Source organism: Geotrypetes seraphini, chromosome 1, assembly GCF_902459505.1.
Source record: "Geotrypetes seraphini chromosome 1, aGeoSer1.1, whole genome shotgun sequence".
Lineage (NCBI taxonomy): Eukaryota > Metazoa > Chordata > Amphibia > Gymnophiona > Dermophiidae > Geotrypetes > Geotrypetes seraphini.
In genome coordinates, this window is record NC_047084.1 from 207,043,543 (window position 1) to 207,056,098 (window position 12,556).

Below are 12,556 nucleotides of genomic sequence, written 5' to 3' on the forward strand. Positions count from 1 at the left end.
CTAAAATAGTTGCCATGACCTCTAATGGCTGCTCGTGGTATTTCCTATAGAAGGTAGCTTTGAGGAGGCAGGAGCGAGAGGGCCGTGCTCCTGCCACAAAGACTCCTGCTGTACCACCAGGTACCTCGTAGGCTTGGGGGGAGGGATGAATTGTGGTGTTGGAAAGATTAAAGGATCAGGGCCTAGCGATGGAAGAGAACCTTACCTATGTGTTGGGGGGGGGGGAAGGAGGGAGAGATGAGAGGTGCAAAGACCTGCACGGGGTTGGAGGGGTAAGGAGCTACACCTTGCAGCTCTTTGTACATTTTGGGTCAAAACATTTTGGATAAACTGGCTTTTTGCTGTAAAAAAGGTTGCCAACCCTTGGCCTAGGTGAATTCTGCCATTTGGAGACTCTACCTCCTGTTACTACTCTGTAGAAAAATTGGACACATGCATCTTTATATATTATGAGTTCACTTACTTGTTTCACATGTATCTAAAACTGACATTCACAGAATTCTGAGTAAGTTTTGTAACCATCGGTTAATAAAATGTTTTATTTTTACCTGGGGCAGGGGAGGTGGGGATACACTCCAGGAGGACTCAAGAGACTTTTGGGTGCATTTGCGAGTGTCAGCCATGGGAATTGTGGAGCTGTAATAATAATAATAGTACTAATTGAAATGCAATTTCTTCTATCCATTTTTTATAAACACACAATATAATCTTATTAATACATAATGGTAATCATAACATTAAAAAAAAGTACACTGTATGTAGAGAAAATGTTAATTATTATTTATATTTGGGTTTGTTTGGGGGTTTTTTCAAAGAAGGCAAGGCAGATGACTTTAAACTATGCAATGTCATCTCAGTAACAACTCTAGAAAAACAGAAAAATATAGTGCAAAATACAGCAGATATAAATTCTCAAAACGGACACATTTCGATCACTAAATTGAAAATAAAATCATTTTTCCTATCTTTTAAGGCTGGTGATTTCATGAGTCTCTGGTTGCACTTCCTTCTGACTGTGCAACTAATATTTCTTTCTTTCTGCCTCCTGCATGCTTCCTCTCCTCCGGATCTCATTCTCTTCCCCAACCAATCTCTCTCTCTCTCTCTCTGGCCCTTCATGAGTCCAACATTTCTCCCTCTCTCATCCCCCGGATCATGTGCATTTTTCATCACTTCTCACCATCTCCATTTCTCCTTCTATCACCCCTCTCTAGCACCATGCCACATCTCTCCATCACTATGTCCAATATCCCTCCCCTTGCATCCCCTTTAATCTATCCCTCTATTCCCTCTCCACCACCATATCCAACATTTTTCCCTCTCATCCTTCTCTTCTCCATGCATTTCTACCTCTCTCCAATCTCTCTCTCTACCCAATTTTCCTCTTTCTTCCCTTCCCCATGTATCACCATCTCTTTTCCTCTTACTCACACACTCATGCCCAACAATTCTCCCTTTCTATTCCCTCCCTCCTATGATCGAAGTTAGTGTCCCTTTCCTCCCTCCCTTCTGTGTCCCATGTTCATGCCACCGCCCTTCCTTCGGAGTCAAGTATGTGCCCCCTCCCCCTCCCTGCCTTCAAGACATTGTCCTAGAATCATGCCCCTTAATGCCCCAACACACTCCTTTCCCCCCTCTTTTTTCTTTGTCTCAGAAAGATTGTGTCCCCTTACTTGTACGAGCCGCACTCGCTTCATCTGTCTTTAGAGGCTTGTTTGGGGGATACACAGGCAGCAATTCACACGCTGCACTTGGATGACCCATAAGCCTTCCCTACAACGTCAGAGAGAAGGTTTCCAGGTCAGCTACATGCAGAGTGTGAATTGCTGCCAGAAAGTGACTAGCGGTGTGCCATAGGGCTCGGTACTTGGGCCCATCTTATTTAATATTTTCATCAATTACCTAGAAGAAGGAACATCCAGTGAGATCATCAAGTTTGCAGACGACACAAAGCTATGCCGGGCAATCAGATCGCAGAAGAATAGCAAGGAACTCCAGAGTGACTTGTGTCAGTTAGAGAAATGGGCGGAAAATGGCAGATGAAGTTTAATGTGGAAAAGTGCAAAGTAATGCATTTAAGCAGAAAGAACAAGGAACACGAGTATAGAATGTCAGGTGCAACTCTGGGTAAGAGTGAACAAGAAAAGGACTTGGGTGTACTGATAGATAGGACCCTGAAACCGTCGGCACAATGCGCGGCAGCAGCAAAGAAAGCAAATAGAATGTTAGGCATGATAAAGTAAGGAATCACGAGTAGATCGGAGAAAGTTATAATGCCACTTTATAGGGCAATGGTCAGACCACACTTGGAATACTGTGTCCAACATTGGTCTCCCAACCTAAAGAAGGATATAAAACTGCTGGAGAGGGTGCAGAGATGAGCAACGAAGCTAATAAAAGGTATGGAGAACTTGGAATATGAGGAACGACTTAAGAGACTGGGATTGTTTTCCCTTGAGAAAAGGAGACTGCGAGGGGATATGATCGAGACTTTCAAAATACTAAACGGAATCGACAAAATAGAGCAAGAAAAAAAATTATTTACAATGTCCAAAGTGACACGGGAAAGAGAACATGGACTGAAGCTAAGGGGGGACAAGTCCAGGACAAATATCAGGAAGTTCTGCTTCATGCAATGAGTAGTGGACACCTGGAATGCTCTACCAGAAGAGGTTATTGCGGAATCCACCGTTCTAGGATTTAAAAGCAAACTAGATGCACATCTCCTTACGAGAGGCATAGAGGGATATGAGTGACTAAAATTACGCCAGGTGTACACCTGGCTGGGCCTCTGGATCGCCAGACTTGATGGACCGAAGGTCTGATCCGGAGATGGCAGTTCTTATGTTCTGTGCATCCCCCCAACAAACCACTGAAGAGTAGCTGGGAACCAAATACCACTCCACCCACCCCACCCCCTGCTGACCCGGATGGCTTTCCTCTGATGTCAGCTCTGACATCATAGGGAAGCCCTGTGTTGAAGATATATGTATGATATGTATCCTAGAGAAAAGACTGCTTGTGAATCAAGAGGATATAAGCTTGGCTTTTGAATTGACATTTGGTTTAATGCTTGAGGTGTAAGTGTGTGTGTGAGGGGGGATGGATTAGATAACTGGCACCTATAGAGCAAGAAGGTGAGGAATGGCTCAGTGTAAGAGCTGGAGGGAAGGATGCATGCCTGTTGTATCTCCAAGGAGTTTCTCCCAGACCCTTCTGTACTGTAAGTACATTCTCTGGATGGGAGTGTGTGGCAGTGGTTAGAGCTACAGCTTCGGCACCCTGAGGTTATGGGTTCAAATCCCTCAATATTCCTTGTGACCCTGGGCAAGTCACTTAATCGTCTCATTGCCCCAGGTACACTAGATAAGAGTTTAAGTCCACCAGGACAGAAAGGGAAATATGATAAAGTAGCTGAATGTAAAAACCACTTAGGATATAAGTGGTATATAAAAAGAATAAAATAGTGGTGCTTCATGGGGAGGAAGAGCCTGACCAGCAGCATAGAGTCCCCCCTCTGTAAATTGGGCTGTCTCCTGCATGCCATTATACTGCATACGATTGTAATGCAATAAAACAGCATAAAATCACCGTTCTAATGATGTCATAAAGCTAAAATGTGATAATGTTATAGACGTCAGGACATCTATGTAACACCTAAAAGGCGATTCTATAAAGCACGCACATAATAACACTCGATTCTATACAGCACGTCTAACTATATAGACATGCTTAAATTTGCTGGGTGCCATTGAGCGTGATTCTCTATTGTATGTCTATTCATAGTAAAATCACACTGAGCGTTGTGCTGCTGGACATCTAAACGATGTCTAACTTTTTAGGCATCATTTATGGAATTTGTCCATAAATGAATAAATGTTTTTCTTTTTGTGTATTTTTTTTTCACTTTAACAGTGGTTCCCAAGCCACTCCTTTGGGCTCTTCAGACTTTCAAGATATCCATAATGAATATTCATGAGCAATATTTGCTCTACTTCAGGCAAATCTCTCATGAATATTGATTTTTCATATCTTGAAAACTTATGCCCACTTTTATCAAGCCATGGTAAAGGTTTATACCGTGGCCTGGGGCACTACATGCTCCGATGCTCATAGAAATTCTATGAGTGTCGAAGCAGCATTTGGAGCATTTAGCGCTTTGGGCTGTGGTAGAAACCTCTCAATCAGTAAAGGGGGGGGGGGAGTAACTAGCTAGGAAGCCACCAGGGCAGGTTGAAAACCACTACTGTAGGCTAGTATAAATTTTAGATGGATGACTCAATAGCAGGCCAAAATATATCTGTTAAGATCTCGAAGGGATCTGGGGCATTCTATTGGGGTGGTAACAATTTATATAGATAACAGCCATATTTAGCTGCTATCTAGATCAGTGGTTCCCAACCCTGTCCTGGAGGACCACCAACCAGTTGGGTTTTGGGTATAACCCTAATGAATATGCATAAGAGAGATTTGCATATAATGCAGGTAAAAGGCATGCAAATCTGCTCCATGCATATTCATTAGGGCTATCCTGAAAACCTGACTGGCTGGTAGTCCTCCAGGACAGGGTTGGGAACCACTGATCTAGATAAAGGTATTCATTTAGGAGGAAGACAAAAAAGTGGTCCTAACATTAAATGGTCAACCCCCTCTTTTACAAAAGCTGGTAGCATGGGCCGTTGCGGTACATGCTCTGATGATTATTGGAATTGAAAGGGTGTTGGAGCATTTGCCACACAACACTCGGCTACATGGCTTTGTGAAAAGGGGCCCAAGTTATAAGTATAGGACCTTATATTCAGCAATCCTCTCTATTTATATGGAATGACCTTACTGAAATGACCAGGACGGAACCTAACCACACCAAATTCCGGAAGAAACTGAAAACTCATCTATTTGACACCTAATCACTTGTATCCTCTTTCTTCTCCTCCTGTATCTTCCTTCCCTCCATTGTCCTCCCTACTCTCTTCTAACCCCTTCCTCTGTAATGTCGCCAAGAGCTTGCATAGGTATGTGCGACGCACAAACGGAAGAAATAAAATTAAAAAAAATATGAAGTTGTTGAATATTTGGCATATAGATAAACATGTAAATCTGTTTATATTTATGTTGAGAATGAGAGAAGCAAACCAATAACTCATTTCTTTTGTTTTCCAGATATTTCTAAATGCCGATACTATCCGACTAGGGAATCTACCACAGGGTTCTTTTTCACCATCCACACCTGGCTCTACCAACCCTCGACAGACTGTATATGAGCTGTGCGTCTGCCCCAGTGGCAAACTGTACCTTTCTCCAGCAGAAGCAGGTTCTACTTGTCAAACCAGTAGCAATGTCTGTTTATGGAGTTGAAAAAGACTTGGAGATCTCTCACACCAGAATAGCCTTTTGTTACTGTCCTTCTGCTTCACAGTCCTGCTTGATTTCCCTTGTGATAAACCAGAAACTTCAAATAGCCATTCAAGACCACTTCTTCCAATATAAGCAGGAATACCATACTGCCAACTGTTGTTCCCTATGTGACATCTGGCATAGAGATAGAATAAAGACTTTAAGAAGTAAATGTAGACTTCATCAGAAAATGTGGCTCGTGCTATTATCTTTCAAAAGGGAAAATAACTCAGGTGCCTTTGCTACTTGAAGTGAAGCACACGGTTTTAAATTTTTGCAGGAACTGGAAAAGGACTGCATATCGATATAAGAGTATACTGATCTTGCCCAGTTTGGGATGGGGAGATGAGTTATCAGATTCTGTGTGATAAGTAACTTTACAATTTGAAAGCACAATTTTCCATTCAATCTTTTGGATGTAAACTTTTATCCCCAAATTTTAACAATTTTGGAGCATTATGTGATGCTTGCTTTACTAAAGAATTAAATTGACTATACTGTTTTTAACAAACAAAAGGACCCAAATCCCTTACTGATTTTTGATTTATGTTTCTTAAATCAGCTGTTGCTACATGTTGTTAGTTTCATGAAATTGCACTTTAGGATGTTGTTGGGCCTATGTACTTACCACTGGAGTGCATGCAAAAAAATAGGGGTCCTTTTACTAAGGCACGCTAGCCATTTTAGCATGTGCTAATATTTAGCACACGCTAAAATAGCTAGTGTGCCTTTGTAAAAGGACCCCATAGTGTGCTATGGACTGGTTCCCTATACACCTTAGTGGAATTGCTGAAAACTTAGCACACCTCCAGTTAAATTAGGTTGGGTCATATGCAAACGAGGCTGTGGCAGGAATTCTTGAAATTGATTGGCATGCTATCCTTCAGATGCTATTTTGCACTTGCCAGCCAAGGCCAAAATATTAATGGCTGTATCAAAGCAGGGACCTTATTGCCCCACATGCAAAATTCCTCCTGATAATTGGCCTGAAATGGAAGGATTGGTTATCAAAGAAGATTTATCAACCCACAATCTCCCCCACAAAATTTGATCCCCTCAGCATGTCTGGAACCTCCTATTAAGATTCATATATCCCCCCTTTTGCAAAACAACGATAGCGTTTTTTAGTGCAGGCCGGCACACTGAATGTTCTTCACTGCTCCCGACACTCAATAGAGTTCCTATGAGTGTCGGGAGCAACACAGAGCATACAGTGTGCTGGCCTGTGCTAAAAACTGCTGTTGTGGTTTTGTAAAGGGGGGGGGGGATATCTGACTATCTCTGATGTTTACCTAATTCCACTCAAGGAAGACCCCCCCCCCCACCCTATAGTTTAGATCTCCTTGATTCTGACCCCTCCCATCTTTTAGAATAAGTTCATTCCAGAGAATTTGATCTCCACTGACATGAGGAAGTTGCCTACTTGTTAGAGCAATAGGTTGAAAACCAGGGTTCAAATCCTACTTCTTCCATGGACATTCTTTGTGACCCTGGCCAAATCATTTTAAGTCCCACTGCCTCAGGTATTCATTTAGATTGAAAGCTTTTTGGGATAGACACATATCTAAATGTTGCACACTACACCCAATATCATGTGGTTGAAAGAAGCAGGTTTGGATAACAGATATGGCAAATGCCAGGAGACAGCTATTTAAAGAGAAACAGTTGGAGAAGATTACAAAATACTGACCTGAAGATTGAAGTGAAGCACCTCTGGTGACAACCTGCAGTTGTGGTTCCTGTAGTAATTGGTGCCTTTGGAGCAATATTGAAAGACTTGAAACTGCATCTGACCACACTGAGCATTGCCAAAATCATCATCTGTCAACTTCAGATGGCTGCATTGTTTGAAACTAGCCACATTCTGTGATACTTCTGAATATCTAATAACTGGGAACTATTTGATATTTAGATATTATTATTAATATTGTTATTACTAGTCGTTAAGCCCGTTACATTAACGGGTGCTAGAATATATGTATGTCTGTCTGTATGTGTTTCTTTATCTCTCTCTCCTTGGCCGCTGTCTGTGTCCTTCTGTCTCCCCCCCCCCCCCGAGCAAAGCTGTCTGCCTCCAGCACACCCCTCCCCCCAAAGCAGCCCCCTTTCCCTCTCCCTAACTGTCTCTCCATGGCCACTTCTGTCTTCCCCCCAGTGCAAAACTGTCTGTCCCCAGCACACCCCTCCCCCAAAGTAGCCCCCTTTCCCTCTCCCTGTCTCTCCATGGTCCCTTCTGTGTTACACCCAGAGCAAACCTGTCTGTCCCCAGCACACCTCCCCCCCAAAGCAGCCCTCTTTTCCCTCTCCCTATCTCTCCATGGCCCCTTCTGTCTCCCCTCAGCATACCCCTCCCCCCAAAGCAGCCCCCTTTCCCTCTCCCTCTGGCCCCCTGTATTGATTCCCCTGCTTACCCTCCCTGCATCTCGGCGTCTTCTGGCCTGCTCCAGGCCGCGATCATGGTGGCCGGCCCCAGCGAACCTCACAGGCAGCTCCCCAACCCGGAAGCACGCTCCCTCCCGACGCGATCCCGTGCGTCAGAGGGAACGTCCCACCGAGACCGGAAAGCAGCCCGCGAGGCCCACCAAAGCCGGCCACGATCGCAGGCTGCCCAGAAGAGAAGGATCAGCGGCAGCGGTGAGCGAGGGCGGGAGGTGAGGTGCTTGCTTCCGGTTGGTGAGGAGCTTGCTTCGGATTGGTGAGTGAGGAGGGGAGTGGCCAGAGTGATCCCTGGCCATGTTCTAAAATGGAACGCAGCCACGGATCAGAAAACACGGCGCCAGGGATCACGATTTTTCAAGAGCGCATGCGCGCTCTAGAGTTTTATTATATAGGATTATATAATTTTATATAGTATAACACAAACAACGATTTGTCTGGTATCACTGGAGAATTCAGGCTTCTCACAGAAGCTTAGGAATTATACAGACATTACTTTTATATATAGTTTGAACATAGAAAAACTGTTTTTTTTGTAAACTCACTTTTGTCAAATCCAAAATTCAAGGTAAGAATGTGTCTAACCTTGATGTATGTAATTCCACCCAAGGTTCCTATATCAATAGGTATCTCTTGACATAGTTTTCCTCAGATTCTTGCCATTTCTAACATAAGGTTTCAAATTTCATAATTTTTCTAATTTTTTTTTTAAATTCATGTATCTCTTGGTATCACAATGTTAATGAAAGTCATATTATTATTTCTATTACTATTGAATCATGTGTGTTATGTTCCAAATGTTTATTTATTCATTTGAAGGATTTATAGTCTGCACTATCAGTAGGTTTCCAGGTGGATTACAGTACTATATACATAATTTAAGATGAGACACAACATAATTTTCAGGGGTAACAAGTAGAGGGTGGGATAAGAAGTATAGGTATGCAGTCATGTTAGAAACAAGACAAGGTTCATTTAGCTAAGTATCATCAACTCTCAGGCTTAGGTTCTAGCTCTATAGCCTGACCTTTCATTTCTGCTTAGTGATTTTCCATCACTGATTAGTAGGTGGGATAGGCATCTTTAAACAGACCTTCAAGATCATGAGGGGCATAGAGAGGGTGGATAGTGACAGATTTTTCAGACTGAAGGGGACAACAAGTACGAGGGGGCATTCGGAGAAACTGAAGGGAGATAGGTTCAAAACAAATGCAAGGAAGTTTTTTTTCACCCAAAGGGTCGTGGACACTTGGAATGCGCTACCGGAGGAAGTGATCAGGCAGAGTACGGTACAGGGATTCAAACAGGGATTGGACGGATTCCTGAGGGATAAAGGGATCGTGGGATACTGAGAGAGGTGCTGGGATGTAACACAGGTATAGAAAGCTAACCAGGTAATAAGTATAGAAACCCAACCAGGTAGTGCATGTGCAAGACCGGAGGGTTAGGACTTCGATGGGAAGATAAAACTCAAATGGGAAACCAAGGTGGCAAGGGGGCCCCTTCTGGTGTCTCAGACAGGCCGTGACCTGTTCGGGCCGCCGCGGGAGCGGACTGCTGGGCAAGATGGACCTGTGGTCTGACCCAGCGGAGGCACTGCTTATGTTCTTATGTTCTTATGTGTTTTCAATGAGGATTTGAATGTCTTAAGGTCATTTATCAACCAAATTTGTTCTGGGAGCAGATTTCACCACTGGGGCCCCTTAATATAAAAGATAGAGTTCCTGTATTATTCAAGATGGATTTTTTGAATGGAGGGTATATCAAGGAGGTTAGGCTCCTTTTACTAAGCTACAATAACGGTTTTAGCATGTGCTTAGCGCACGCAGAATTGCCACGCATGCTAGATGCTAATGCCAGCATTGAGCTGGCATTAGTTTTAGCCGTATAGCGCGGGTTTAGTGCACGCTAAAAAAGCTATCGCAGCTTAGTAAAAGGAGCTTTTAGTTTTTGAGGACCATGGTGGTTGAATAGGTTGATAGATATGTAATATTTATTGCCAGTATTAGAGATAACATACCTTCAATGCTTTGAAAGCCAGAATCATGGTTTTATTTTGGATGCGATATTCTATTGGTAGCCAGTGTAAGGACATCAATGTTGGTGTGATATGCTGATGTCTTGGGATATTATGAGTCAACCTGGATACAGTATTTTGTGCAGATTGCAGAGCTTTTACAGTAGGTGTTTTTTGGGAACTCCTATTAGTAAAGTGTTGCAGTAGTCAAAGTGAAGTGTGATGGAGCTTTGGGCAATTCAGAAATTCTCATCAGATAATACTCTCTCTTCAGGGGTTTGATAATTTTCAGTTTGAAGAAGATTTTCTTCAGTACAGTACAGTGAGGGCGAGCTTAGAGAGAGGAGAAGAGGAGCAGCGAGGCAAAAGGGAAGGAGAAGGAGTACAACAAGTAAGGAGAAAAGAGGAGGAGAAAGGGAACACTAGAGAGGCAGAGGACAGGAAGCTTGGGGCAGCGGCGAGAGTACCGTATTTTCACGCATATAACGCGCGCGTTATACGCGTTTTTACCTACCGCGCATACCCCTCGCGCGTTATACGCGTGAGCGCGGTATACAAACATTTTTTAACATAGTTCCCACCCCGCCCGACGCCCGATTCACTCCCCCCAGCAGGACCGCTCGCACCCCCACCCCGAACGACCGCTCGCACGCGCTCCCACCCGCACCCGCATCCACGATCAGAGCAAGAGGGAGCCCAAGCCCTCTTGCCCGGCCGACTCCCCAACTCCCCGACAATATCGGGCCAGGAGGGAGCCCAAACCCTCCTGGCCACGGCGACCCCCTACTCCCACCCCGCACTACATTACGGGCAGGAGGGATCCCAGGCCCTCCTGCCCTCGACGCAAACCCCCCTCCCTCCAACGACCGCCCCCCCCCAAGAACCTCCGACCGCCCCCCCAGCCGACCCGCGACCCCCCTGGTGACCCCCACGACACCCCCACCCCCCTTCCCCGTACCTTTGGTAGTTGGCCGGACAGACGGGAGCCAAACCCGCCTGTCCGGCAGGCAGCCAACGACGGAATGAGGCCGGATTGGCCCATCCGTCCCAAAGCTCCGCCTACTGGTGGGGCCTAAGGCGCGTGGGCCAATCAGAATAGGCCCTGGAGCCTTAGGTCCCACCTGGGGGCGCGGCCTGAGGCACATGGGCCCAACCCGACATGTGTGTTGGCAAGGCATGGGCCTTGCCAACACATGGGCCTTGCCAACATGTGTGTTGGCAAGGCAGCACCAAGGGGAGGGGCCAACGGTGCACTGCTGTTTGGCACGCGAAAAAGGTGAGCGACAAAGGCGCTCGTCTTAGCGAGCTTGCCTTTGCAAAGGAGCCTTAAGGAGCCGGGAAACTCGGATGCCTAGCAGAGTGACCTAGAGCGGAAGCTACAAGTCCTAGTTTTTAGCTAGCTACGCAGCAGGGCTCACTTCCCCACATACCACACACTAGAGGGGAAACGAGCACTCACTGGCACTAACACAGTAACGCAAGCAGACTCAGAACAAACAGTAACACCAGCAGAGTCACAACAAACAGAAAGGCAGCAAACTGCAAGTCAGAAAACATCCAGCTGACAGAGATAGAAGGTTCACAACTAATTCGCTCAGACAACTCAGAAAGGGAGCAAGAGATGGAAGCCCAAGGAAGTCAGAAGATGAGCTTTCCAGTTTTCTGCACCATCTGCAGTATGTATGACTACTTCCCTTCGGGGATTTAGGCATACATTTGCAGTCGTTGCATGGAGCTGGATAGCTTGAAATGGAGAGTCCGGCTGCTAAAGGAGACAGTGCTGGAACTAAAAGAACTCCTCACCTTTGAAGAAGAAATCCGCGTACAGGAGAAGCTTCTAGTGGAGTTCAGTCCAAATGAAGAGGTCAAAGAGTTAGAAAGATACATCGAGGAAGCTCACCAGCAGTATGTGGAGAACTGTACCCGAGCAACTCAGGAAGAAGGCCTGGACAAGAAAAGTGAAGACACCCCTGCAAATTCTGGAGAGACTGAAGCTGAGATATGGGGCGACCACACACCAAGAGAAAGAGGGAGACTGCATGGGGATGTCTCCCCACCTGAAGAGCAGAAAACAACTTCAGAAGTATTGCAGGAGGGAGAAGATTGGCCCTATACCATGGATGTGGACCTACGACCCCCAAGGAACCCCCGAATAAAGAAGATGGGGATCATCGTGGGAGACTCCATCATACGTCATGTGGACAGCCACACCGCAGGGTGAAGAGAGGACAGAATAGTCACCTGCCTGCCTGGAGAAAGAGTGAAGGATGTGGCCAACAGGATCACCAGGATCATAGACACCGCAGTGGGAGAGGACACTGCTGTGCTTATCCACGTGGGAACCAACGATGTGAGCAGATGGAAGTATGACAGGGAAGAAATGAAGGGCCAGCTCCACTCACTCGGAATAAAACTGAATATCAGGGAGGTGAAGGTACCAAGAGCTGATGGAATGAGACAAGGGGAATTGCAAACGAGCAACACCTGGATGAGATGATGGTGCGAAGAGGAAGGTTTTGATTTCATGCGCAATTGGACGGCAGGTACTACAGAAAGGATGGACTACACTTCAACAAGGAAGGAGCAAGAATATTGGCAGGTAACATGAAGAGGGCCATCGAGAAAGCTTTAAACTAAAGGACGGGGGAAAGCCGACAGTCGACCACCAGTCAATGGCCCGTGCGACAGGATGCCTTGAAGAAGGAAATA

At 45.4% G+C, this 12,556-nt stretch overlaps 1 protein-coding gene across 1 annotated transcript in view; it reads left to right on the forward strand.

Annotated features, from left to right (window-relative positions):
* The window catches only part of SGCZ (sarcoglycan zeta), a 519,085-nt gene extending 513,181 nt beyond the window's left edge, over positions 1-5,904 (forward strand). Inside the window, exon 8 of the mRNA XM_033944465.1 lies at positions 5,161-5,904. Coding sequence (XP_033800356.1) covers positions 5,161-5,355 — 195 coding nt within the window. The 3' untranslated portion in view covers positions 5,356-5,904. The remainder of the gene's footprint in view (positions 1-5,160) is intronic.
* The last annotated feature ends 6,652 nt before the right edge of the window (positions 5,905-12,556 follow it).